At 47.7% G+C, this 27,684-nt stretch overlaps 1 protein-coding gene across 6 annotated transcripts in view; it reads right to left on the bottom strand.

Moving 5' to 3' along the window:
• The window catches only part of rerea (arginine-glutamic acid dipeptide (RE) repeats a), a 163,946-nt gene that overhangs the window by 57,408 nt on the left and 78,854 nt on the right, over positions 1 to 27,684 (bottom strand). For all 6 annotated transcript variants that reach the window (XM_034296121.1, XM_034296125.1, XM_034296123.1 and 3 more), the window contains exon 3: positions 22,236 to 22,306. In XM_034296121.1, coding sequence (XP_034152012.1) covers positions 22,236 to 22,306 — 71 coding nt within the window. The remainder of the gene's footprint in view (positions 1 to 22,235; positions 22,307 to 27,684) is intronic.

Here is a 27,684-nt window from a genome sequence, read left to right as displayed (position 1 = left end):
ACATGGTGGCTGTCAGGTCATAGAGGAGGATACAACTGTCTGTGTGTGTGTGTGTGTGTGTGTATGTCTGTGCATGTGTCTGTCTGTGTGTGTATGTGTGTCTGTGTGTGTGTGTGTGTGTGTGTATATGGAGCAGACCAGCAGCAGACCTTGTCCCTCACTGCCACAGGAAGTGTGTGTTTATTTTCCACTGTCTAGCACTCTGCTCTTCCTCTGTGGGGGCAAGAGAACTGAACCAGTTTAATCACAGAGGCTGAAAAGACAACAGCTAACTGAACCAGTTTAATCACAGAGGCTGAAAAGACAACAGCTAACTGAACCAGTTTAATCACAGAGGCTGAAAAGACAACAGCTAACTGAACCAGTTTAATCACAGAGGTGTAATGTTTTAAACAGAACAGACACACATCAAGAATTCTGGGAACATTTACGAAAGGCTTAACATTTCAGATTGGGGTTTGGGGTTCTACTAGACAATTTGTGAACAGAAAAATATATACTTAGTTGTCAATGTTCCTAAAAAATGTTTTACAAAAAAATGACACCAAAGTCAAAGTTTTAAGGAGATCCAAGAGTCATTACCACAACCACATAAAACTGTCATTACAAAAGCCATGCAAAACTGCCATTACCACAGCCACGTAAAACCGCCATTACCACAACCACATAAAACAGGAATTACCACAACCACATAAAACCGGAATTACCACAACCACATAAAACCGGAATTACCACAACCACATAAAACCGGAATTACCACAACCACATAAAACCGGAATTACCACAACCACATAAAACCGGAATTACCACAACCACATAAAACCGGAATTACCACAACCACATAAAACCGGAATTACCACAACCACATAAAACTGCCATTACTACAACCATGTAAAACTGCCATTACTACAACCATGTAAAACTGCCATTACTACAACCATGTAAAACTGCCATTACTACAACCATGTAAAACTGCCATTACTACAACCATGTAAAACTGCCATTACTACAACAATGTAAAACTGCCATTACTATAACAATGTAAAACTGCCATTACTATAACAATGTAAAACTGCCATTACTATAACAATGTAAAACTGCCATTACTATAACAATGTAAAACTGCCATTACCACGACAATGTAAAACTGCCATTACCACGACAATGTAAAACTGCCATTACCACGACAATGTAAAACTGCCATTACCACAACAATGTAAAACTGCCATTACTACAACAATGTAAAACTGCCATTACTACAACAATGTAAAACTGCCATTACCACAACAATGTAAAACTGCCATTACCACAATCACATAAACCGTCATTACCACAAATATAAAAATGACGTTTGTCAAAAACAACTCGACATCAATGACATTGTGATCAGGGATTTGGACTGGAAAAGCGGTTTCAGTAGTTCAGAAATAAATTCACAGTTACAACTAAGTGTGTTGAAAAGACTTTCCCTGGGCTCCTGCCCAATGCGCAACCTTTTCAACAAACAAGAGGAGGTGTAGGAGAGAGGAGAGAAACGGGGAGACAGGGCAGAAGGGAGGGGAACCGAGCCCCAGCTGGGATGTAGGCAGCACAGTCCTGACCTTTGCACTTTTCCACTCGGAGTACATATTACTGTGTGTCTCTAACAGAGCTATTTAGATATGAAACCTGGTGTCATTATGAACCCGGCCAGCCAGTCTGTCACCCAGCAGTGATCTGGCTCCATCTGAACCAGACCAGCCAGGACAGAGAGACCAACGGACTGGGATCTACTCTGATTCACACCAACACATGGCTCACACCTCCAGCCCATCCTCTACAGCCAACACCTGGTCAGGGACACACAACGTTCCCCAAAGAACACACCAACGTTCTCCTCCACAGAACACACCAAATACAGGTCAACCAACGTACTCCACAGAACACACCAAATACAGGTCAACCAACGTACTCCACAGAACACACTAACGTTCTCCTCCATAGAACACACTAATGTTCTCCACCACAGAACACACTAATGTTCTCCACCACAGAACACACCAAAGTTCTCCTCCACAGAACACACCAACGTTCTCCTCCACAGAACACACCAAAGTTCTCCTCCACAGAACACACCAACGTTCTCCTCCACAGAACACACCAACGTTCTCCTCCACAGAACACACCAACGTTCTCCTCCACAGAACACACCAACGTTCTCCTCCACAGAACACACCAAATACAGGTCAACCAACGTACTCCACAGAACACACCAAATACAGGTCAACCAACGTACTCCACAGAACACACCAACGTTCTCCTCCATAGAACACACTAATGTTCTCCACCACAGAACACACTAATGTTCTCCACCACAGAACACACTAATGTTCTCCACCACAGAACACACCAAAGTTCTCCACCACAGAACACACCAAAGTTCTCCTCCACAGAACACACCAACGTTCTCCTCCACAGAACACACCAACGTTCTCCTCCACAGAACACACCAAAGTTCTCCTCCACAGAACACACCAACGTTCTCCTCCACAGAACACACCAACGTTCTCCTCCACAGAACACACCAACGTTCTCCTCCACAGAACACACCAACGTTCTCCTCCACAGAACACACCAACGTTCTCCTCCACAGAACACACCAAATACAGGTCAACCAACGTACTCCACAGAACACACCAAATACAGGTCAACCAACGTACTCCACAGAACACACTAACGTTCTCCTCCATAGAACACACTAATGTTCTCCACCACAGAACACACCAAAGTTCTCCTCCACAGAACACACCAACGTTCTCCTCCACAGAACACACCAACGTTCTCCTCCACAGAACACACCAACGTTCTCCTCCACAGAACACACCAAAGTTCTCCTCCACAGAACACACCAACGTTCTCCTCCACAGAACACACCAACGTTCTCCTCCACAGAACACACCAACGTTCTCCTCCACAGAACACACCAACGTTCTCCTCCACAGAACACACCAAATACACCAATATTCGCGCCACTACATCGGGACCAGAGGACCATAGACGGAGACGTTCTGCGGTACCAGAAGTTGAAACCACTAGTTTCATTTGAATGTAGAAACACATTATTAAACGTGGCTGTATGGGCGCACGCTGTCTACCAGCCCTCTATCAGCCAGTGGAGTGGGGAGGGGGTGAGTCATCCTGGGGAGCTCGCTAATACTAATTAAGATCTGCTTCCTGTTTCTCTGAATCCATTAGAGACAACAGAGAGAGAGAGAGAGAGAGAGAGAGAGAGAGAGAGAGAGAGAGAGAGAGAGAGAGAGAGAGAGAGAGAGAGAGAGAGAGAGAGAGAGAGTGTGTGTGTGTGTCTGTTATGTACCAAATGATGGTGAGCCACGATCACTCATTTAATAGTCACAGCTCACCAAATGATGACTGATCACTTTGTGACTGAAATGCTTGTCAAACTGGGGCGCTACAAGAGGGGGTAGAAAACCAGGTGTGTTGAAATACTGACATTAGACCTGTTATCGGTCAGTAAAACCAGGTGTGTTGACACACTGACATTAGACCTGTATCGGTCAGTAAAACCAGGTGTGTTGACACACTGACATTAGACCTGTATCGGTCAGTAAAACCAGGTGTGTTGACACACTGACATTAGACCTGTATCGGTCAGTAAAACCAGGTGTGTTGACACACTGACATTAGACCTGTATCGGTCAGTAAAACCAGGTGTGTTGACACACTGACATTAGACCTGTATCGGTCAGTAAAACCAGGTGTGTTGACACACTGACATTAGACCTGTATCGGTCAGTAAAACCAGGCATGTATCAGTCAGTTTACAGGTCAGTTTACCCCACAGCTAAGCTGAAACAGCTCTCTGACAGAACACACACACACACACACACACACACACACACACACACACACACACACACACACGATTCAGCTGTAGCACAGAAGACAGGAAATGAAAAGGACAAATTGATCTGGTGTGTGTGCGCGCACGCACGTTTGTAAGAGAGGCTGGAACTACTCCCTCCAAGGTACCAGGCTATATGAAACTGTTCTAACCACACACACACGTGCACATACATGAAAACACAAATACAAACACACAAACACACAACTACAAATACAAACACAAATAGACAAACATTGACATTGGAGCAGCGGCTGGAAGCTGATGAGAGGGGAAGAATTGCTCTGCTGTTGTTAGAGGTGTGTTGACTTTCCTCACACAGCCAAGCAAAGATGATTAGATTATTTATGACCCAACTCCCTCACCCCCTCCCTCTCCACAAGGGGACGAGTTATCGTTGCTGTGATGAAATAATCAACACCCAGCTAGCATGAGCATATTGCCTACAGACCCATGGCCGCAAAACAGAGACTTCCTGCTTGTCCAAAAAGTTGGTTGAAAATACACTCACGTGCTTAAATGGCTCTCGAATGAATCAAGACTCTGCAAATAAATACTTAGGGATTTGGCTGGATGATCAACTGTCTTTTAAAATACGTGTTGATGATCTCTGTTGAAGGCGAAACAGAACGTGTTTGTCCTCCACAAATAGAAAAATTGTGCCAACTACTTTGTCTGTTATAGACTATGGGGATATTATCTACATGCATGCTTCTCTTAAACCACTGGATGCTACTTAACATTGGGTGTTTTTTACGGGTGCTAGCTACAGACCAGAACCATTGTAGTTTATATAAAGGTGTGGGATGGGCTTTGTTGTCCTTGAGATGAGAACAACATGCTTGTGTTCGTCTATAAAGCACTTCTAAATAAACTACCTTTTTCATCATCACTTATCAACGTTAGAAACACAACTCAGAAAACCAAATCTTAAGCCTGGATTACACTTGAGGTCCCTGCAATCTCCAAAGAATTGGGTGTGATGGCCTTTTCCGGGTCCTTGCTTACGCAATAGTCTGAGGGACTATTGTCCCTCTTGCCCATTTTAAACATTTATTGGAGGATTTTATTTTTGCGTTGCTTGTAACTGCTTCGGGGGAATGCATGTTCCTGTGCTGTCAGATGAATTACCTCTGTGTAAATGTAACAATCTACTGATGTCTTTCTATTAACTGTGATCGCTTTACCTAAACTGATTTGAATTTTTGTGTGTCTTGTCAAAGGTATAAGACTTCGAAGAATCTCCGTGTATTAATGTGTTGAAGGGCTTCAAAGGTACCGGCATACATTGAACAGAGTACATTTTGTCATACTGACACACATTGTGTAACTATTTTAAAACTGGGTGTCCAGTCCGGTAACCCTCTAGACTGGCATGTCAGGCATGTTGTGATCGTACATGACTTGTATGTGAACCTCCAGAGTATTAGATGTCTTGTATGTTACATGTATTTGATATCTACCTATGTTTCGGACACGGTTTCCGCTGTGTGAGGACAAGAGCACTGCATTAGTTCAGTTGACTAACCCTAAGTGACACTGCAGACCTCGGCAGCCCCAACATCCACTAGAAACCTGAGCGTTTAAAGCACTGTACTCTGTCCTGTGTTCTCTGTGGTCGTCCTCTGGTCTGTTTTCTCTGTGTTTTCCGTTTGGTTTTTAATCATGGTTCCTGTATGTACAGGGCCCAGCTAGAAAACAGACCCAGTCTCAGTCTGTGTTCCTCGACAATAATAAAGTAATGAAACGCCAACACCTTCAGAAGGCTGCTCTCTACCACATCTCTCCTCTATGAGTTCATTATAACAGCTGTCAGTGGCCTCACACCTCGTTGTCATACATGCACATTTAGCAACATGGTAGCCCATACATCCTCTCCATAGCTCCACCTCCTCACACACCAGGACCAATCAGCACACAGTGAGCCGGCTACCAAGGGAGGAGGAACTGTGTAGTGTGTGTGTAGTGTGTGTGTGTAGTGTGTGCTTGGGGACAGTGTGTGTGTGTAGTGTGAGTGTGTGTAGTGTGTGTGTAGTGTGTGTGTTCTTGGGGACAGTGTGTTGCCCTCCCATTATGCATAACCACGACAGGAACAGTTCAGCTGATTTTACAGGGATAGAGGGACCTGACCAAGTGAATGAGAAACAGAAAGTTCATCCTAGATCCCATCCTCAATCCTTTGTCACCCAGAGAACAATAAGAGTTTCATTTCAAATTGTGAGTATTCTGGTGGAGCCGTTTCCATTCTCAAAGCGGCCACGCCCCCAGACATAAATCACATGTTTAAAAACAGTAGGAGGGAGGCACGAGACCGAGAACATTTGCCTGAAAAACAGAACCTGAACCCTGCGCTGGTGTTCAGGGGGAATGTACAGGCTCTTGTCGAGACCATGATGTGGGACATCTAGTCTCAGGCGCTCCTTTCAGCCTAATTACTACCAAAGGAACAGGAACAGTGGTGTGTGATGTAACTGCTGGGGTTACCACAGTGTATCATGACTGGAAAACAGCCGTCTGCCTGGGACAAAACGCATCCTAAATGAAACCCCGTTCCTTATGCAGAACACTACAGGCGCCACAAGGCTCCGGTTAAATCAAGTGCACTAGGCAGGGAGTAGTGTGTCATTTAGGACCTGGTCTCTGTCACTGGTTTCTGTCCAACAGACACCAGTCACCGGCTGCCCCCCCCCCCCCCAACTCCCTCTCGGTTTTTCAGAGCACAGTGTTTTGAAATGACTCCACACAGAGACAACGGAGACGCTCATCAAAGCTTTGAATCCTTCAAGCCGTTATACCTTCATCCCTTCCTGTTATCATCCCTTCCTGTTATCATCCCTCCCCTCTCCCCCTCCCCTCTCCCTCTTTCCTCCTCCTCCTCTCCCTCTTTCCTCCTCCTCCTTTCTCTTCTACAGGCCCCACGTTTCACGCGTTGCAACACAGATTATTGATCAGGCTGCCTTTGTCACAAAATGGACGCCTCCCCCAGCCCCGCTCCCATCTCGCCCACCTCCCACCATCTAATTCACCATGCATTTAGAAATATGGTAGGACCTAGTGAGATAGGAACAAACATTGTGGTCAATTGTTTCCCAAGGGACCCTATTTGATGTTACACAACACAGATAAGCATTCAGACAGAAGAGGGGGTGATATACGGCCATTATAACAGCTGTAGACATTACTGAACCAGGCTGTTTATCACTCTGCTGGTCCGTGATCACTGCTAAGTTCAGTACAGGCAATCTCATTAAATGTCTACCCAGTCAGCATTGGTGACCACCAAGGTCATGGTGTCCAGCTACAGCAACTGAACCTTCCCCCGTAATACCGCCGTATACACACAGACCTTCCCCCGTAATACCGCCGTATACACACAGACCTTCCCCTGTAATACCGCCGTATACACACAGACCTTCCCCTGTAATACCGTCGTATACACACAGACCTTCCCCTGTAATACCGCCGTATACACACAGACCTTCCCCTGTAATACCGTCGTATACACACAGACCTTCCCCTGTAATACCGTCGTATACACACAGACCTTCCCCTGTAATACCGTCGTATACACACAGACCTTCCCCTGTAATACCGCCGTATACACACAGACCTTCCCCTGTAATACCGCCGTATACACACAGACCTTCCCCTGTAATACCGCCGTATACACACAGACCTTCCCCTGTAATACCGTCGTATACACACAGACCTTCCCCTGTAATACCGCCGTATACACACAGACCTTCCCCTGTAATACCGCCGTATACACACAGACCTTCCCCTGTAATACCGCCGTATACACACAGACCTTCCCCTGTAATACCGCCGTATACACACAGACCTTCCCCTGTAATACCGCCGTATACACACAGACCTTCCCCTGTAATACCGTCGTATACACACAGACCTTCCCCTGTAATACCGCCGTATACACACAGACCTTCCCCTGTAATACCGCCGTATACACACAGACCTTCCCCTGTAATACCGCCGTATACACACAGACCTTCCCCTGTAATACCGCCGTATACACACAGACCTTCCCCCGTAATACCGCCGTATACACACAGACCTTCCCCCGTAATACCGCCGTATACACACAGACCTTCCCCCGTAATACCGCCGTATACACACAGACCTTCCCCTGTAATACCGCCGTATACACACAGACCTTCCCCTGTAATACCGCCGTATACACACAGACCTTCCCCCGTAATACCGCCGTATACACACAGACCTTCCCCTGTAATACCGCCGTATACACACAGACCTTCCCCTGTAATACCGCCGTATACACACAGACCTTCCCCTGTAATACCGCCGTATACACACAGACCTTCCCCTGTAATACCGTCGTATACACACAGACCTTCCCCGGTAATACCGTCGTATACACACAGACCTTCCCCTGTAATACCGTCGTATACACACAGACCTTCCCCTGTAATACCGTCGTATACACACAGACCTTCCCCTGTAATACCGTCGTATACACACAGACCTTCCCCTGTAATACCGCCGTATACACACAGACCTTCCCCGGTAATACCGCCGTATACACACAGACCTTCCCCTGTAATACCGCCGTATACACACAGACCTTCCCCTGTAATACCGCCGTATACACACAGACCTTCCCCTGTAATACCGTCGTATACACACAGACCTTCCCCTGTAATACCGTCGTATACACACAGACCTTCCCCTGTAATACCGTCGTATACACACAGACCTTCCCCTGTAATACCGCCGTATACACACAGACCTTCCCCTGTAATACCGCCGTATACACACAGACCTTCCCCTGTAATACCGCCGTATACACACAGACCTTCCCCTGTAATACCGCCGTATACACACAGACCTTCCCCTGTAATACCGCCGTATACACACAGACCTTCCCCTGTAATACCGCCGTATACACACAGACCTTCCCCTGTAATACCGCCGTATACACACAGACCTTCCCCTGTAATACCGTCGTATACACACAGACCTTCCCCTGTAATACCGCCGTATACACACAGACCTTCCCCTGTAATACCGCCGTATACACACAGACCTTCCCCTGTAATACCGTCGTATACACACAGACCTTCCCCTGTAATACCGTCGTATACACACAGACCTTCCCCTGTAATACCGCCGTATACACACAGACCTTCCCCTGTAATACCGTCGTATACACACAGACCTTCCCCTGTAATACCGTCGTATACACACAGACCTTCCCCTGTAATACCGTCGTATACACACAGACCTTCCCCTGTAATACCGCCGTATACACACAGACCTTCCCCTGTAATACCGCCGTATACACACAGACCTTCCCCTGTAATACCGCCGTATACACACAGACCTTCCCCTGTAATACCGCCGTATACACACAGACCTTCCCCTGTAATACCGCCGTATACACACAGACCTTCCCCTGTAATACCGCCGTATACACACAGACCTTCCCCTGTAATACCGCCGTATACACACAGACCTTCCCCTGTAATACCGTCGTATACACACAGACCTTCCCCTGTAATACCGTCGTATACACACAGACCTTCCCCTGTAATACCGTCGTATACACACAGACCTTCCCCTGTAATACCGCCGTATACACACAGACCTTCCCCTGTAATACCGCCGTATACACACAGACCTTCCCCTGTAATACCGTCGTATACACACAGACCTTGGGTGTTTAATCATCAGATGATAGAAAATACCCGTCCTGCTTTTTCTCAATCCATAAACATTACCTCAGTGCAGCAATGGTACCTGATACTATTGATTATTTGCTAATAATAGCAGCGGCAGATATTTCAAAAACTAAACAATCCTCCTGCTAAAAATGCAATGAAAGGGAACGATTTGCAATTAAACCAAAAATATATAATCACTCAGGCATACCTTTTTATTCTGATGCGACTGAATCATTGAAAACAGATGAGCATTTGTAATATTAGGAAGAGGGGGAGAGAAACGAGACGAGGGAAGAGGGGGAGAGAAACGAGACGAGGGAAGAGGGGGAGAGAAACGAGACGAGGGAAGAGGGGGAGAGAAACGAGACGAGGGAAGAGGGGGAGAGAAACGAGACGAGGGAAGAGGGGGAGAGAAACGAGACGAGGGAAGAGGGGGAGAGAAATGAGACGAGGGAAGAAGGGGAGAGAAATGAGACGAGGAAAACAGGGGGAGAGAAACGAGACGAGGGAAGAGGGGGAGAGAAACGAGATGAGGGAAGAGGGGGAGAGAAACGAGACGAGGGGGAGAGAAACGACAAGAGGGAAATAGGGTAAGAGAAATGAGAAGAGGTAGAGCAATGAGACGGGAAGAGGGGGAGAGAAATGAGACGAGCGAAACAGGAGAGAAATGAGACGAGGGAAAGGGAGTTGAAGACTGAGGGAGAGAGACAGATCTGAGCAGCAGGGCTGAACAGCTAAGACAATACAGTATGACATCACACACCACGACTGTCTACCCAGCAGAGATCACAACACACACATCACCTTCCATCACACCCCCCCCACATCCATCTCCCCCTCTGTAACATCTATCATATCTCTCACTCGCATAGAAAACATGTTTTTATTACCAAAGCCGTTGAAAAAAAACAACACCAGAAGAAATATATATTTTTAAATGTACAAAAACTTGTAAAATGTAGTCAACACTGAAGAGGTTTTAAAGGATAAAGTGAACATACACACACACACGCGCGCACACACACACACACACACACACACACCCACCCACACACACACACACACGCGCACACACACACACGCGCACACACACACACGCGCACACACACTCTCTCTCTCTCTCTCTCTCTCTCCCCTCCACACTCTCATCTGTCCATCTACTGCCTTTCTTTCCCCTGCCCCCCTCGCTCCTTCCCGTCTCGCTCCTTCCCTCTGCACTCCCGCCTCGCTCCTTCCCTCTGCACTCCCGCCTTGCTCCTCCCCTCTGCACTCCCGTCTCGCTCCTCCCCTCTGCACTCCCGTCTCGCTCCTCCCCTCTACACTCCCGCCTCGCTCCTCCCCTCTACACTCCCGTCTCGCTCCTTCCCTCTACACTCCCGTCTCCCCATGCCACTGCCGATCCCTCTAATAGAGAGAATTCAGTTCCTCCTCTAGGGGTTCACGCTGGAGGAGAGACCGTCCGCACACGCAAACGCTTGGGCGCACACACACTTCTCAGAAGGATGTCTGCTTATAGACATTTAATTAGATGCCATGTATAATACAATTATCTGCTTGGACTACCAGGCGCTTCCTGCCATTCCGCTTAAGGGATGAGGCGTTTCTTTAGCTAATACATCTGGACGGTTAACACTTCGTATAAAGGGGATGATTCTGTTATGGTTCTCTTGACTTAGCCAGAACTGCAATTCCCAGAGGTTCCCTCTAACAGACCGGGACCGGCTAAGCAAGACCCTCTTCCTCCACCGACCACTCAGGGGGAAGATGATGACCTTGGCTTTTTTTTTTAAAACCAAAGACATGGCACCATTAGGTGTTTTCATTCTCTATGTTGGGACACATTCAGGATACTGGAAACAAGTGTGACTAGAGGCAATCTGGCTAGGTGTGAGCGTGACTAGAGGCAATCTAGCCAGGCGTGAGCGTGACTAGAGGCAATCTAGCCAGGCGTGAGCGTGACTAGAGGCAATCTAGCCAGGCGTGAGCGTGACTAGAGGCAATCTAGCTAGGCGTGAGCGTGACTAGAGGCAATCTAGCTAGGCTTCAGCGTGACTAGAGGCAATCTAGCTAGGCGTCAGCGTGACTAGAGGCAATCTAGCTAGGCGTCAGCGTGACTAGAGGCAATCTAGCTAGGCGTCAGCGTGACTAGAGGCAATCTAGCTAGGCGTCAGCGTGACTAGAGGCAATCTAGCTAGGCGTCAGCGTGACTAGAGGCAATCTAGCTAGGCGTCAGCGTGACTAGAGGCAATCTAGCTAGGTTTCAGCGTGATTAGAGGCAATCTAGCTAGGCGTCAGCGTGACTAGAGGCAATCTAGCTAGGTGTCAGCGTGACTAGAGGCAATCTAGCTAGGTGTCAGCGTGACTAGAGGCAATCTAGCTAGGTGTCAGCGTGACTAGAGGCAATCTAGCTAGGTGTCAGCGTGACTAGAGGCAATCTAGCTAGGTGTCAGCGTGACTAGAGGCAATCTAGCTAGGTGTCAGCGTGACTAGAGGCAATCTAGCTAGGTGTCAGCGTGACTAGAGGCAATCTAGCTAGGTGTCAGCGTGATTAGAGGCAATCTAGCTAGGTGTCAGCTTGACTAGAGGCAATCCAGCTAGATGTCACTACTATTGGACGTGATCTAGCTGTCACCTTAATTAAAGGCGAGTTCTGAGAGGAAATGACAAAGTTATTCTGACCACCTTTCTCTCTCCATATTACCCTCCCTCTCCCCCCTTCCTCCCATAACCCCCCCCCCCCCCCCCTCCCGGGACATTTTGAAATGTAATTACAGATCAGTGAACAGGGCCATCAGTAGCATCATCTTCTGGTTCAGATTGACAGAGTGGAGCGCCAGGCGAGCCACCGCAATCTTCACCAGAGCACGGGAGGCTTGGCGACTGCGTTTGCATGAGTGTGTGTGTGTGTGTGCGCTGAGCTCTACCATCTTTATTCCAGGGTCGCCTCCGTGAGCGTAAGCGATCTGGCATATTCGCAGCCATGAACATGCTGAGGTGTCGACGCTGACAAGTGGCCCCGGCTATTGTACTTCAGCTCCCATAAGTATCTGCTTGTCGCCATACGCGCGCGCGCACACACACACAGACACAGACACAGACACACACACACACAGACACACACACACACACACACACAGACACACACAGACACACACAGACACACAGACACACAGACACACAGACACAGACACACACAGACACAGACACAGACACACACAGACACACAGACACACAGACACACACAGACACACACAGACACACACAGACACACACAGACACACACAGACACACACAGACACACACAGACACACACAGACACACACAGACACACACAGACACACTTTGTGCTCCAAGAGAACATGGTGCCGCCAAGGGCTTCTATGCAGGGAGGGAGGAGGTGGCTGAAGGAGGAGGTGGCTGAAGGAGGCATTCTGCTGCATTGGTTAGGTGACTGAAGCCCCGTCTCAGGGAGGGGGGACGACACATGGGAAGGGGGGAGGGGCACTCGGGAGGGGGAGGGGCACTCGGGAGGAGGGGGGCACTCGGGAGGTGGGTAGGGGGGGGCATTCGGGAGGAGGGGGGCACTCGGGGGCACGAGCACTGACACTAAACAGAAACGTGAAACTGCCTAATGAGAGACGGACAGAACCTGATTGGACAGAACCTGATTGGACAGAACCTGATTGGACAGAGTAGCCGAGGGGAGGCGGTGTTTCACCCAGCCAGCAACACTGCTAATAGGAAACGTAATGGAATCATTTTCAATTTGGTAAATGAATACTGGCTGGATTTAGATTACTCTGTGTTAATTTGACCAAATAACCGCCCCCCCCCCGGCAATACATTACAGCAGCCGTGTGGCTGAGTGAACTGTGCAGGCAGAGAGCCTTTTACTACCCAATCAGCCTGCCTCCTGTGATGGCCGTTATGATTAATGTTACTCAATAAGGTCTGTGGTATGAAGAACCCCCCCCCCCCCCACCCAGCTCCAGTACACACCCACACATACTGGAAAGCCACTGGAGGGGGGGTAGCATTACTGCCAGTTTTTCTAATGACATGACGTTATTAGCTAGTAGTGTTCTGTTCAATAAACAGGTTTGTGGGTGAGAGCTGTGTCGAGGGGGGGTAAACACTTCACTGTTTGACTTGATTTTAATGAACATGTGACATACATCCTTCGACCATAAGACCCAGGTCCGGGAATCAGCTCTGTCTGCATGTTGATGCATTTTTAAAGACAGACATCATCCATTCTTCCTCCGGCTAGCTGCTTGCCGCCATCCCTCCTGTCATCCTCCCCACAGACGCCCCCCCACAGCCTCACCCACCCCCCTCAGATGCCGCCCCCCCCACCCACCACACACACACACACTTGCAGGCAGTAAAACCACTCCCGACTGGACAGGAAGGAGAAGAATCCCAGTAAAGCCCCTGCTGATTGGACTAGTAGAGTGTCCGCTTGTCCTCTTAGACAGGACCCTCCATTCGCATTCTCTAAACGCTGCCATGGAAACCGCTGGTGCAGGCAGCAGGACTGTCTCGCTCTGCTTTCATCCATCTCGCTCCCTCTCTCTGGGACGGGAGGATGAAGGGATGAAGGGGGAGGAGTAAGATCAAAATGGAGGTGTTTGTGTGTATGGAGGGGAATCAACCTTAACATTCTGATAAAGCTTTTATAACTGCTTCCTTGACACAAAGCTAAATTATTCAACAGAAAATGACTGTATAGTCCTCTCGGGTCGAAGCTGCTTTACTGGCGTGGAAAATGTGTTGATGCCGCCAAAGCAAGCAAAGAAATGTTAAAAAGAACAATAAATAAAAATAAAACATGAATAAACAAGACAAGAACAAAAAGCAATCTCCCCCCACACCTCCCTTCACAGCCCCACATCGCTTGCCCCTACCCCCCACATCGCTTGCCCCTATCCCCCACATCGCTTGCCCCTACCCCCCACATCGCTTGCCCCTACCCCCCACATCTCTTGCCCCTACCCCCCACATCTCTTGCCCCTACCCCCCACATCTCTTGCCCCTACCCCTACCCCACATTTCTTGCCCCAGAGCTGTGCCAGGCCTGGTACATGAGGTCGTTATAACGGAGCTGAGCCAGGCCTGGTACATAAGGTCGTTATAGCGGAGCTGAGCCAGGCCTGGTACACGAGGTCGTTATAGCGGAGCTGAGCCAGGCCTGGTACACAAGGTCGTTATAGCGGAGCTGAGCCAGGCCTGGTACACAAGGTCGTTATAGCGGAGCTGAGCCAGGCCTGGTACACGAGGTCGTTATAACGGAGCTGAGCCAGGCCTGGTACACAAGGTCGTTATAGCGGAGCTGAGCCAGGCCTGGTACATGAGGTCGTTATAGCGAAGCTGAGCCAGGCCTGGTACACAAGGTCGTTATAGCGGAGCTGAGCCAGGCCTGGTACACGAGGTCGTTATAACGGAGCTGAGCCAGGCCTGGTACACAAGGTCGTTATAGCGGAGCTGAGCCAGGCCTGGTACATGAGGTCGTTATAGCGAAGCTGAGCCAGGCCTGGTACACGAGGTCGTTATAGTGGAGCTGAGCCAGGCCTGGTACATGAGGACAGAGATGTTCATTTGGGATTGACTGTGCTGTATTCCTTAAACTATCTAGTCTAAGGAATGAGCAGCCATCTTGGTTATGTCTTCAACGTCCTTCTAGTCTAACAATAACATTTCTTGCCCCAGAGCTGTGCCAGGCCTGGTACATGAGGTCGTTATAGCGGAGCTGAGCCAGGCCTGATACACAAGGTCGTTATAGCGGAGCTGAGCCAGGCCTGGTACACGAGGTCGTTATAACGGAGCTGAGCCAGGTCGTTATAGCGGAGCTGAGCCAGGCCTGGTACATGAGGTCGTTATAGCGAAGCTGAGCCAGGCCTGGTACACGAGGTCGTTATAGTGGAGCTGAGCCAGGCCTGGTACATGAGGACAGAGATGTTCATTTGGGATTGACTGTGCTGTATTCCTTAAACTATCTAGTCTAAGGAATGAGCAGCCATCTTGGTTATGTCTTCAACGTCCTTCTAGTCTAAGGAATGAACAGTTATCCCGGTAAGTCTGGCTTTCTCCCCCTCTTTCCCTGTGTCGGGGACCATTAGGCTCTGAGGAGATTAAATACGCCCCTCTCAGTCTTGTTGAGAATATAATAATGATGTCATATTACAGGACAACGCCACTGGGTGAGTGCAAACACATTTAGCGAGGATTGGTCAAGCTTTAATAGGATTGGACCTGCTCTGACATGGACTGTTCATTTATCCCCCCCATTCCTCTCCTCCCCCTCCCCCTCCTCCCCCAGACATGGTACCTTCACGCACTCCCCTCCCTCTTTTCTTCACCCCCTCCGTCCAAGGTCCGCTACACATCAGCATCCCTCCGTCTCTTCCATCAGCCCCTCCGCCTCTCTCTTGTTTCTCTGTCTAAGTGTTTATATAGTCTGGTGTCTGCAGCTTCTCAGCTCCACAGAGGGAGCAGGTGTAGGGAGGTAGCGGGGGACAGGAAGAGGTGGCAGGAGGCAGCGGCAGTATAATTTCTAGCTTGTCTACAGTGTGACATGCCAATAAAAACTGCTCTGTGGAAGTGGAGATTTACAATGGTATCAGGTTCACAGAGAACTTTCCCTCCCCCGTCTCCCTCCCTCCCTCCCTCACTCACTCCCCCCCCCCCCTCCAGTCTGTCTCTACCCAGCACACCCCATCTCCCTGGCTGTGTCTCTCTCTTTATTAAACAACACATGGCGTAGATCAACTCCTCCCAGAGCTCCATCTTCCAGTGGGTGGAGGAGTGTGTGAACAAGCTGGTGGTGAGAGGAGAGAGGCTGGGACAGCCATGAAGGATGAGCCATGAAGGATGAGCCATGAAGGATGAGAGGCCTGGGACAGCCATAAAGCATGAACCATGAAGGATGAGGCATGAAGGACGAGCGGCTGGGACAGCTATGAAGGATGAGAGGCCTGGGACAGCTATGAAGGATGAGCCATGAAGGATGAGAGGCCTGGGACAGCCATGAAGGATGAGAGGCCTGGGACAGCCATGAGGGATGAGAGGCCTGGGACAGCCATGAGGGATGAGAGGCCTGGGACAGCCATGAAGGATGAGAGGCCTGGGACAGCCATGAAGGATGAGAGGCCTGGGACAGCCATGAAGGATGAGAGGCCTGGGACAGCCATGAAGGATGAGAGGCCTGGGACAGCCATGAAGGATGAGAGGCTGGGACAGCCATGAAGGATGAGAGGCTGGGACAGCCATGAAGGATGAGAAGCCTGGACAGCCATGAAGGATGAGAGGCCTGGGCAGCCATGAAGGATGAGAGGACCTGGACAGCCATGAAGGATGAGAGGACCTGGACAGCCATGTAGGATGAGAGGCCTGGACAGCCATGAAGGATGATAGGCCTGGACAGCCATGAAGGATGAGCCACCCCAACAGTGACCTTTGGCTAGAGTTACAACAGATCTACGCCCACCCCAACAGTGACCTTGGGCTAGAGTAACGACAGATCTACCCCCACCCCAACAGTGATCTGTGGCTAGAGCTACGAAAGATCTGTCCCCCATCCAATCAACTCCTTTGACTACAGCTACAACAGACAGATCTGTCCTCCCCCCACCATGACTGTGGCGTCTTGCTCTCCAGAGAGAAGCCCCCCTTTTGTCTTCCTTTTGACTTTCGTCTGCACCTATCTGACAACACTAAACAGAGAGGGAGGGAAAGCGATAGAGAGAAAAGTAACACCTAACAGACTCTGCAGGCAGGATTTTGCATAAATGTTATCAGGGTCCAACGCAAAAGCTTAAATAATGCATGTAGAGCCGAATTAGGACAGCACCATCCAACTAGAAAACATTAAATACGCCCACCTAAAGGACACCAACTTTCAACCTTCCACAATAATCCTCATCTACAGAGACATTACCCTGAAGAAGAGCTTCCTGAAAACAACCTTCCTTTCTGTAGACCGAGGATAGACACAGCGACAGAATACCTGACCACTGAGATGGACTCTAAATTAAGAAATACCTAGAATCCATTCACACTCGGTGTGCATGGATTTTCTATGGAGACAGACGGCCAGAAGCAGACTCGGCTCTTGAGAGTAGACAATATTTGAGCGCATTGCCAAACCAAATTAGGTGGAAACTGAGCTGCACCTCCTAATTGCCAGCTAAAAGTGAGACACCCGTTTCCCACAGGTCATGAAGACTCACAAACACTCAAAGCCGAATCAAATATTGATAACCTCCTGCATTTGCTAGGTGAAACACTGCAAGGTGACAGCAGCACGGCTTGATACGTTGCCACAAGGAAATTATTCTCCATTTGAACTGGCAATTTAAAATCACTGTTTCCCATGCCAACAGCCCTTTAAATTGAATTTAAATTGAATTGAGAGAAAAAACAAGAGAGAGAGAGCAAGAAAGTGTTTTTCCCTCCATCTCACTCCACTAAAATAATTTCCAGTGTGATTTCATGGGCCTATAGCACGGCAGTGGATTTACTGTAGCCTCAGTCGCTGCATATTACACCGTAAACGCCATAATGATACTAAAGACACTTCCTCGCTCTCTCACTGCATCAAAGGAAGCCTGTTGGGTGGGTGCGTGTGTGTGTGTGTGTGTGAGATTCCCCTCAGTAACTGGATTCATTTCTATCTGCCTGCTGAAGCTTGACACCGAAACGTTCTTTGTTCTAATTTTATGGGAATGTACTAAACAGTTTGGCAGTGTTCAGTCACACACACAAACACACAGCGAGTTAGCCTTTGTTGTTGCGACCAAAAGCTAGCTTCTGTGATTTAGCTCACATCATTAAATTAGGCCAAGCACTCACTTAATTGATCGATTAGAATTGCTGAACTTTAGAAGGGCCTTTATGAATTAAAATCTTGACTTGGGCAGCAGATAGCCTAGTGCTTAGAACATCTAACTAAAAGGTTGCTAGATTGATTCCCGGAGCCAGCATGCCCCGGAGCAAGGCACTTAACCTTAACGTTGAACAGGTGGTCGCTGTATATGACAGCGTCGCTGGTAAAATAAAAGACCGTCCTTCCTCAGGTAACAGCAATGACGATATTTAAAGAATACGCTTTGATCAGCAGGACTGACGCTTGAACCCAAACCCAAAAACAATCCACCGTGGCAAGAAAATACATTTTTAAATACGGACGAGCGAGTGGAAAGACGTCAATCGGAGAAGTCTTGGAGCTGGCGAAACAGCGCCCCCTGTCTCTGAATGTGTAGCCTGCATATCTGAAGCGGTTACACTGAAAAGTACATTAGCCACACAGCACGACATACATGGGCTAAGACGGGTTTGCTGCCTAAGACTGTTGGGGATGATGAAGGCGCATCTATATTGTACTGTCTGGATGGGACCCTAGATACAACCTAAATACAACCTACCATGATGATCGATTTGTTAGATGAAATATGAGAACATAATGATTGGTTATATCCACAACACACTGAAAGTATTTTTCACCATTACAAGACAATATGGAGCCCAATTTAACAGAATGGATTGGTTTTGGTGCTGACACTTAAGGTGAGTGAGGTGGAGGAGGACAGTGGCGCTGGACAAGCTAACAGCTAACTAACAGTCTCTTTATGGATCTCTGTGGTAAAGGTGCATTCTGCTTCAGGATGACACAGAGTGAGGCTGAGACAGAGACAGCGCCAAGACAGAGACAGCGCCAATACAGTCCTCCACAGACAACACCATGACAGTCCTCCACAGACAACACCATGACAGTCCTCCACAGACAACACCATGACAGTCCTCCACAGACAACACCATGACAGTCCTCCACAGACAACACCATGACAGTCCTCCACAGACAACACCATGACAGTCTTCCACAGACAACACCATGACAGTCTTCCACAGACAACACCATGACAGTCTTCCACAGACAACACCATGACAGTCTTCCACAGACAACACCATGACAACACCATGACATTCTCCCACATACAACACCATGACAGAGACAGCTTATTGATATCTGTCCCTCTTGTCTAAAAGAAGGACAGATATCAATGGTTTATCATGGTAATGTGGTCATTTTGGCAGGAAGGTAGTGAAGTGCAGCTCAGTTTCCACCACCTTTGGGGGGCACATATCAATCTCGACCTCCCTCTCTTCCCTACAGGGCCAACTATTAATCTAGGACATGAAAGGTAATCTGAGATCAGTTGAATGGACCCTGCTCTACTCTGAACAAAAGGCTTGTTGAGACAGGAGCCACACAGCTATCTGGTCTGGGCACAGGTGCTCACAAATAAAACCAGGCTGGTCGCAGCAATTAGGTGCCAACGTTTTGCTGAAGTATTTTAAATGCCAAATGGCAGCAAGGTTGTGGGTAATATCCACACTCACGGCCTGTTGATTTTATTTGACCCACTGCATTGTTTTAGGAGTTGGAGCACAATCATGTCCCCGCAAGTGTAACAAAATCAGCTGGGATGCACAAGTGACTGATAAAAGTTTTAAACAAATGCAGGTGGATGTTAATTAGCTCCACACCTGCCTGTATGTCAGTGGTGTGTGTGTGTGTGTCTGTGTCTCTATGTGTGTCTGTAGGTGTGTGTGTGTTTGTGCATTGTGGTGTCCGTCTGTTGGTACTCTCTGGTGTGCATGGATTGTGTACATTTTGTTTGTGTTGGAAGGGGGAAGGGAAGTTTGACAATTCGCTCACATTATTTATTTTGCTTACGTTGGCACACTGCGATTGGTCAGAGGGGGGCGCGCCTCTCTTTGTCCTGGGGTGATATCAAAGCAACCTCCTTTTCTGTCCTCTTTTTTTATTTATTTTTTAAACGAAAGACTGGATGTGGGTGAGCACACTGCATATTACTGCGGAAGAAAAAAATATTCCATGTGGGTCTACTGGGATCTACTGGGGCCTCTACCAACATGGGTCTACTGGGGCCTCTACACCCAATGTGGGTCTCCAGGGATCTACTGGTGCATCTACCAACATGGGTCTCCTGGGATCTACTGGGGCATCTACCAACATGGGTCTCCTGGGATCTACTTAGGCCTCTACTCCCTCCGACCCAAACCCTCCTTCACTAGTTGTGACCCGGCAGTGACCTTCCAATTATCACCAGGGTTGTGTGGAGCCACTAGCTTGGCCCCTTGGGGCCTCCCTCTGGGGCCCAGACACAGCTCCAAGAGGCCCTTTTTGTTAATACACCCCGATGACGGACAGGGGTTGCTTCGTGTGGGCCTTTGTTCTCCGTGGAAACAATACTAGAGTCCACAAACGGGGCAGAGGTGATGTTAACGCAGTTCCATCCAATCAGCTGTCGCCGATTCACATTGGCTGCAGCGTGCCCTTGGCTTCAGGGAAGTCTGATGAGCTGGCCCCTTTAAAGCATCAAATCGACATCTGATTTCTCTTTTTACAAAATAGCAATTAAGCCACTCTGAAGCCGGGCGAATCGAAAGACACGCAAGAGCTTCATCAAATCCATTAGCTTCTCTGACAAGTGTCTCCAGTTGCATTTAACACAATCAATCAATCGATCTCTGGACATCAGCAGGCAAGGATACAGACAGTCATACCGGCCCAGAGGATATTTAAAACTGAATTCTCGGACACAGCCACACATTTTCCCGGAAATGTAAAAAGAAAAATCAATGTAAGTCTGAATCTAGAAGTCTTCTCATGGTGATTATTCAGATGATCGCTTCTCTACTGTGTGAAAATGAATCAGTGTTTTGTCGGCAGCCATATTTGCCAAAACAAATATAAGTACATCGCTCAAAGAACATTGAACAATGTAGAGAAGAGCTGATATGAGGGATGGTTCTCAAATCAGTTTAGTTTAAATTCTAACATCTTGGCAATTTAAGAATATACTTCACATTCAAGCCACTTTGAATTTATTTGCAAATTGACATGTTTAACAAAGAATACAAATGCAGGACTTGACATGCACATGAAAGGGCTGTTTAACAACTCAGAACAACATACCACCTTCATACCTCAGAACAACATACCACCTTCATACCTCAGAACAACATACCACCTTCATACCTCAGAACAACATACCACCTTCATACCTCAGAACAACATACCACCTTCATACCTCAGAACAACATACCACCTTCATACCTCAGAACAACATACCACCTTCATACCTCAGAACAACAGTGTAGAGGCACGTCCAATCAGAGGGGGACTGGTGCCCGAGGGCCTAGGTTAAAGCCCGGCTGAGGACAGTGTTAAAGCCCGGCTGAGGACAGTGTTAAAGTCCTGCTGAGGACAGTGTTAAAGCCCGGCTGAGGACAGTGTTAAAGCCCGGCTGAGGACAGTGTTAAAGCCCGGCTGAGGACAGTGTTAAAGCCCGGCTGAGGACAGTGTTAAAGGGACAGTGTTAAAGGGACAGTGTTAAAGTCCTGCTGGGGACAGTGTTAAAGCCCGGCTGAGGACAGTGTTAAAGCCCGGCTGAGGACAGTGTTAAAGGGACAGTGTTAAAGTCCTGCTGGGGACAGTTTCAATGTGCTGCTGTGGACAGCGCCAAAGGGACGGCGCCAATTGACAGTGTTAAATGGACAGCATTAAAGGGACAGAAAGGCAGAGCAATGATAAGGTTGGGACTCACCAGTTTGAAGTCCTGTATGCTACAGATGAAGTAGGGTGTGTTGGGCCTGCGACTCTCGATATATACACAGTCTGAAAAAGAAAGGGGAACCGTTAGCAGATCGTTCACACACGCACACTCGTCAGGCCTGTGATTAACAGCCGTTGCCGGAAGCCAAACCAGCGGTCTCATGACACCGGGGAGACGGAAGTGCGGTCCAAAAAGACGTTTTCCTCCAGCCAGATTCAATTGGAACGTGAATAACAGGATTAGTAAAAGCAGGACAAAGGCCACGTTCCAAATGCATCCTCACTCCGCCCCATAGTGCACTCCGTCGAAACGACGCCCCACAGGGCACAGTCAAAGGCAGGGCACTAAACAGGGAATAAGGCACCAATGGCAGCAGAGACCGAAAAATTAAAAAGCCCTCAAGACAACATTAAGCTTTTGTTACAGTCTATTTGCGTGCACACACACCCACGAGCACGCACACCAGTGTACGACATTAATGCTGGCCTGCTGGCCCAGGGCCAGTAAGAGCTAACGTCGGCTTGTCATCTTTGTCACTCTTCCCACTTCAATTTTCACTAGTTCTCGCATTAAAATGTGTCTGTGGCGCCCCCCCCCCCACCCCCATGTGCAACAACACAGTGTCGTCTTTCTGACCAATAGCATTCGAAGTCTTGTCTGTTTTGACCAACCACAGCTCATAGTGCATTCTAGAGTGGGACCGGAAAATGGCGTCGTCTGAGGCAGAGCAAATGCCATCGTGTTTGTTTTCATGGAAAGAACAGTTTCGATGCGTTGAAAACAATAACGGCAAGACACGTACGGCTGGACACGTCGTGCGTTCCTGACGGAAGCCCATATGGCAGAGTTGTTTATCATGGGAATGAACAGCTACAGAAACGGACAAACCCTGCACACACACACACACACACAAAGCCCGCGCCCCCACACACAAACCCCACGCACACACACACCAACAAATCTAAACGGCTGGTCTTTCCTGCTTTTCCACTGGCCAAAAGTTATCAGTACCTGGTACCAGATACTTATTTTGGTACCTGCTCCGTCGAGGTTCCAAGCGAGCTGAGGCGATACCAAAAGGAGACTTGAAAACACGCAAGACTTCTGATTGGACAAGAGTGACTCACAGCGTGCAGCAATGCAAAACACGCTGTTCTGCACTTAGCCGTCCAGTTTCAGAGAATGGTTTTACGAGAACGGCGCCTCTTGGCAGGTCTGTTCCAGGAGTCCTTGCATGGAAAGGGGTTAATTCCAGTGCCAGTGCATAGGACCAGACTTGTAATTTAAGAGATTGTATTTTCCCCCTCTCGGTTTGGATCTCGGGTTGGACCAAGGCACTGGCGTTGAAATCAACTCGTTATCCCCGGGAGAGACCCACAAAGAGGCGCTGTTTTTGTATCTTACAAAATGACATCGTCTGGGTTTTTCTATATGCTAACTGGTATACACTGCACTGGTCAAAGTAGTAATGTCAAGCCAAACAGAAGCAGCCTACTAAGCTTTCTAACCATTTTTGCAGTGTATTAAGACCAAAGTTACGGCTCACGCGTGCTTCCTCACTACAACCAGTATAAACGCTGCCTTGTGTACATTAGGCTGCTCTCGAGTCAGTCGGCGTGGTATTACAGCTGGCAATTAATGAGGCAATTATTTATACCTTTTAATCGGGATGGGGGGGTTATGTAGGCTGTTTTAAATGTTTTGGTGTTGAGTTGTTAGGCGTATACGCTGAAATCTAACAGAACATTGCAGTTACATCATTTGTACTGCAGGGTGATAATTCTATTCCACTTTCTTACTGTTTTTAAAACAGTGTTATCCAGATTTAGTCTACTTTTGATTTGGCACTTCACGTTCGTCGGTAAATGCTGGCTTTTCACCAGAGTTAGGTGGACGATCTCTCAAAATTTGTTCCCGTGTGTCGCGTTGGAGGTGGAGTCTTGGCAGTTTTCCAGTGATGTCACTATGGGCGGGTACAGGGTACTATCTGCAGGGGGAAACGAACCGAGCTGAGGCGTGTCAAGCCGAGTCGAGCTGGTACTATGCTGGTACTATGCCGGTACTATGCAGTGGAAAAGCACCATACTTCTGTTACTGGGGGTTCTGTTACAGTCCTGCAGAAATCAGTTCACCAGTGAGCATGTAGCCACCTCTCCCCTTCATTCATACAGAAAAGTGATTCCCTCCTTCACAAAGACGGATAAACATCAATTATTCCTATTGATTTTCCCTTCTCTTTGTTAAGTAGAATAACAAGAGGTTTATCTGAATGTTTCATCAAATGTAGCTCAAGTGATTCTGCTCAGCAAAATATAAAAATTGCATGCACACAGTCTGAGTTAGCATTCAGGAATCCCTAACATAGCAGGAGCTATCGTACATGGGTCCAAAATGGCGGCCATTTTTGAAAGGCAGAGGTGGGGTCTGCAGCAAGGAGGAGGAGCCAACCAACTCATTAGGCACCACACAGAGGAAAGCCACTTAAACATGGATGTAATATTAACAAAACGAAAGGTCCATTCCCAGTTTAAACTCTGTCTACACTGCATTCTACTGAACACCACCCAGAAAAGGGCGGCGAGGACTACAGGGAACGCCGGGCAGGGGAGGGGGAGCCCAGCCCCTCTGCCTGCTCCAACCTGGAAGTCCTTTACAAGATGAAGGGAAATCTACATCACAGCTACTGTAACCTGATTTTCTGACACATACAGACAGACTGACCGACCGACACACACAGAGCAACCGACACACACACACACACACACACACACACAGAGACCGACCCACACACACACCCAGAGACCGACCCACACACACACCCAGAGACCGACTCCCACACACACCCAATGACAGAAAGGGAATGAGAGCAAAATAGGTTAATTTGAAGACGACGTTTGAAGAGTCCCTTAACCTCTACAGGAGACCGCAGAACATTTACCCTGGATGGATGAACACCATCGTCCTTCCTGTGTTTATAAACAACACCATCATCCTCCGTGTTCATAAACAACACCATCGTCCTTCCTCGGTTTATCAATGACACCATCGTCCTTCCTGTGTTTATAAATGACACCATCATCCCTCACGTGTTTAGAAATGACACCATCATCCCTCACATGTTTAGAAAAGACAACATCATCTTTCCTCTGGTTTATAAATGAAACCATCATCCTTCCTCGGTTTATAAATGAAACCATCATCCTTCCTCGGTATATAAATGACAACATCATCCTTCCTCAGTTTATAAATGACAACATCATCCTTCCTCGGTTTATAAATGACAACATCATCCTTCACATGTTTATAAAAGACATAGCCATGCATCATGTGTTCATGAGCAAGTCATACATCATGTGTTCATAAACATTGTAAAATGATGTAAAATCGCTTTTGTCTTGAAAAGTAAAAACATGAACACACACACACACACACACACACACACACGGAAACCATCTTTGGAATGAGCTCAGCAAAAACACAGAAAGCAAAACAAACATTTCTAGGATGTTCCTATCAGCTTATGAAATATGTAGGAGTTAGTGCTTGAACAGCCCCTCGGGGTAGAGAACCCAGGCCCTCGTCCCGATGGAAACCTGGGTAGCACACTGCGTCTGACCCTGGAGAACATGCAAATGACGGAAGACGGCGCCATCTGGGACACATCTACTAGAGGGGCTCACCAGAAATGGGCCGGATCCAATCCGTCAATGTACAATGACCCCTAGGTCAACGCAGAACCAACACATTAAAACAAAATGAAGGATTAAAACGTGACACGAAAGTCAATGCAAAAACCTTGCAGAAATATTCTCCAAAGGCACAAATCACAGCCAATATGGGGCTTAGAATTGATCCCACCCAACATAGGTACAGCCAATCAGAGCAGCTGAAAGGACAAGTTCCTGCACCGCTACCCTTTCAGATTCAGTTGCACAGGCATTTGTCTCCGTCGTAACTTGACAAGCAATCATTTCCACAAACGATGTTATGATGCACACTATGACCCAGGACGCACCCATCGACCAGCCAGCCATCGGAATCAGACGATGTTTGCTTAGAACAAGTGACGGGCTGATGCCCCTCCCTAAATGTCGATTGATCAGCCACAATTATTCCTTATTATGCACTCTTAATTTTTCCTCTTCGGCTTACTGATTACTATAAAAACAGGCACATTTGTTACAAATGCAAATAGCTGACTGTAGGCTATTTAAAATAATGTGTTAATCAACAATCGCATACTAGAATAATCAAACATTTGAACAAACCTGATTTATTTCTGCCTTATACAAGTTAAACAAACTTGTTGTTTTGCCAAACAAAAAATAACAGTGGCGGTAGATGCTAACATGGCGGTAGATGCTAACATGGCGGTAGATGCTAACATGGCGGTAGATGCTAACATGGCGGTAGATGTTACCATGGCGGTAGATGTTACCATGGCGGTAGATGTTACCATGGCGGTAGATGCTACCATGGCGGTAGATGGTAGCATGTTTTAGTTGAATAGATTATATAGAAACAGGTTCGATTTTTCTTTTATGTACACCAAGTGGATACGCTACAACTCAGATTCAACATCACCATCACCACTGAACACCCAGCCTGAGCAATGGGTCAGCAGAAACTGGCTTTGGACAAGCCTCTCTTTAGCTGGACAATCCCGACAGCCCTAACCCCAGGCGGCGACTACAGAACCGGTAGGAACCAGAAAAGCTAGCGTTCCACGACACGCCGCCACTACGTCCGCCTCTCTGAGTAGCAGGGCCAGTTAGCAAACTAGCAATGTGGCTTGTTTCACATTCTGCTTGAAGAGGCGTCCGCCCTGAGCGTCGTGGTCTACTTTGGTGCAGCTCTCCAGAGATCAGCCTTGTGCCAGATAATACCCACAGATCACTGCCATCACACGGCAACTGCTTACGGCATCTGGTGAAAACGGATTCAAGGCGGTTTGTCTGAAGCACACGTCACAGCACCGGAGGCCCACCGCTAGATATGACTGGAAGAACAGACTGCTTTTCAAAATAAAAGCATTTTCTTAGCGGATTTAAGTAAAAAAATACTTCACTACGCGACTGTGGAAATTCACTCATCATTAGCAGACATTTGTTATTGAAGAATGTTTAGCTGTTCTTTACACAAATGCTGATAAGAGACCTGCTCATCTCTGAAGCCATAGGGGATAATTCCCATGACATAAATCTAGTCAGTTTAGATATGCCAAGCATGCATGAAAGGTTTCCTTTGTGTAAAAAATAAAATTAAATGAAAAAATGAACAGAGAAGAATGTGTAGTGGTTCCCTCGAGATGCTATGGATAAAATGTTTCCTTTGTGGACAAAAAAAAACCTGCTTCATTGTTACGTACAATGCAAATGCACTAAATTATTTTTCATTTACATTTAGCAACAGTTAATGTCCTAAACCTTTCATACATTAT

Source organism: Esox lucius, chromosome 12, assembly GCF_011004845.1.
Source record: "Esox lucius isolate fEsoLuc1 chromosome 12, fEsoLuc1.pri, whole genome shotgun sequence".
Lineage (NCBI taxonomy): Eukaryota > Metazoa > Chordata > Actinopteri > Esociformes > Esocidae > Esox > Esox lucius.
Note: the sequence above shows the minus strand (reverse complement) of the source record. Positions and strands in the feature narration are given on the sequence as shown.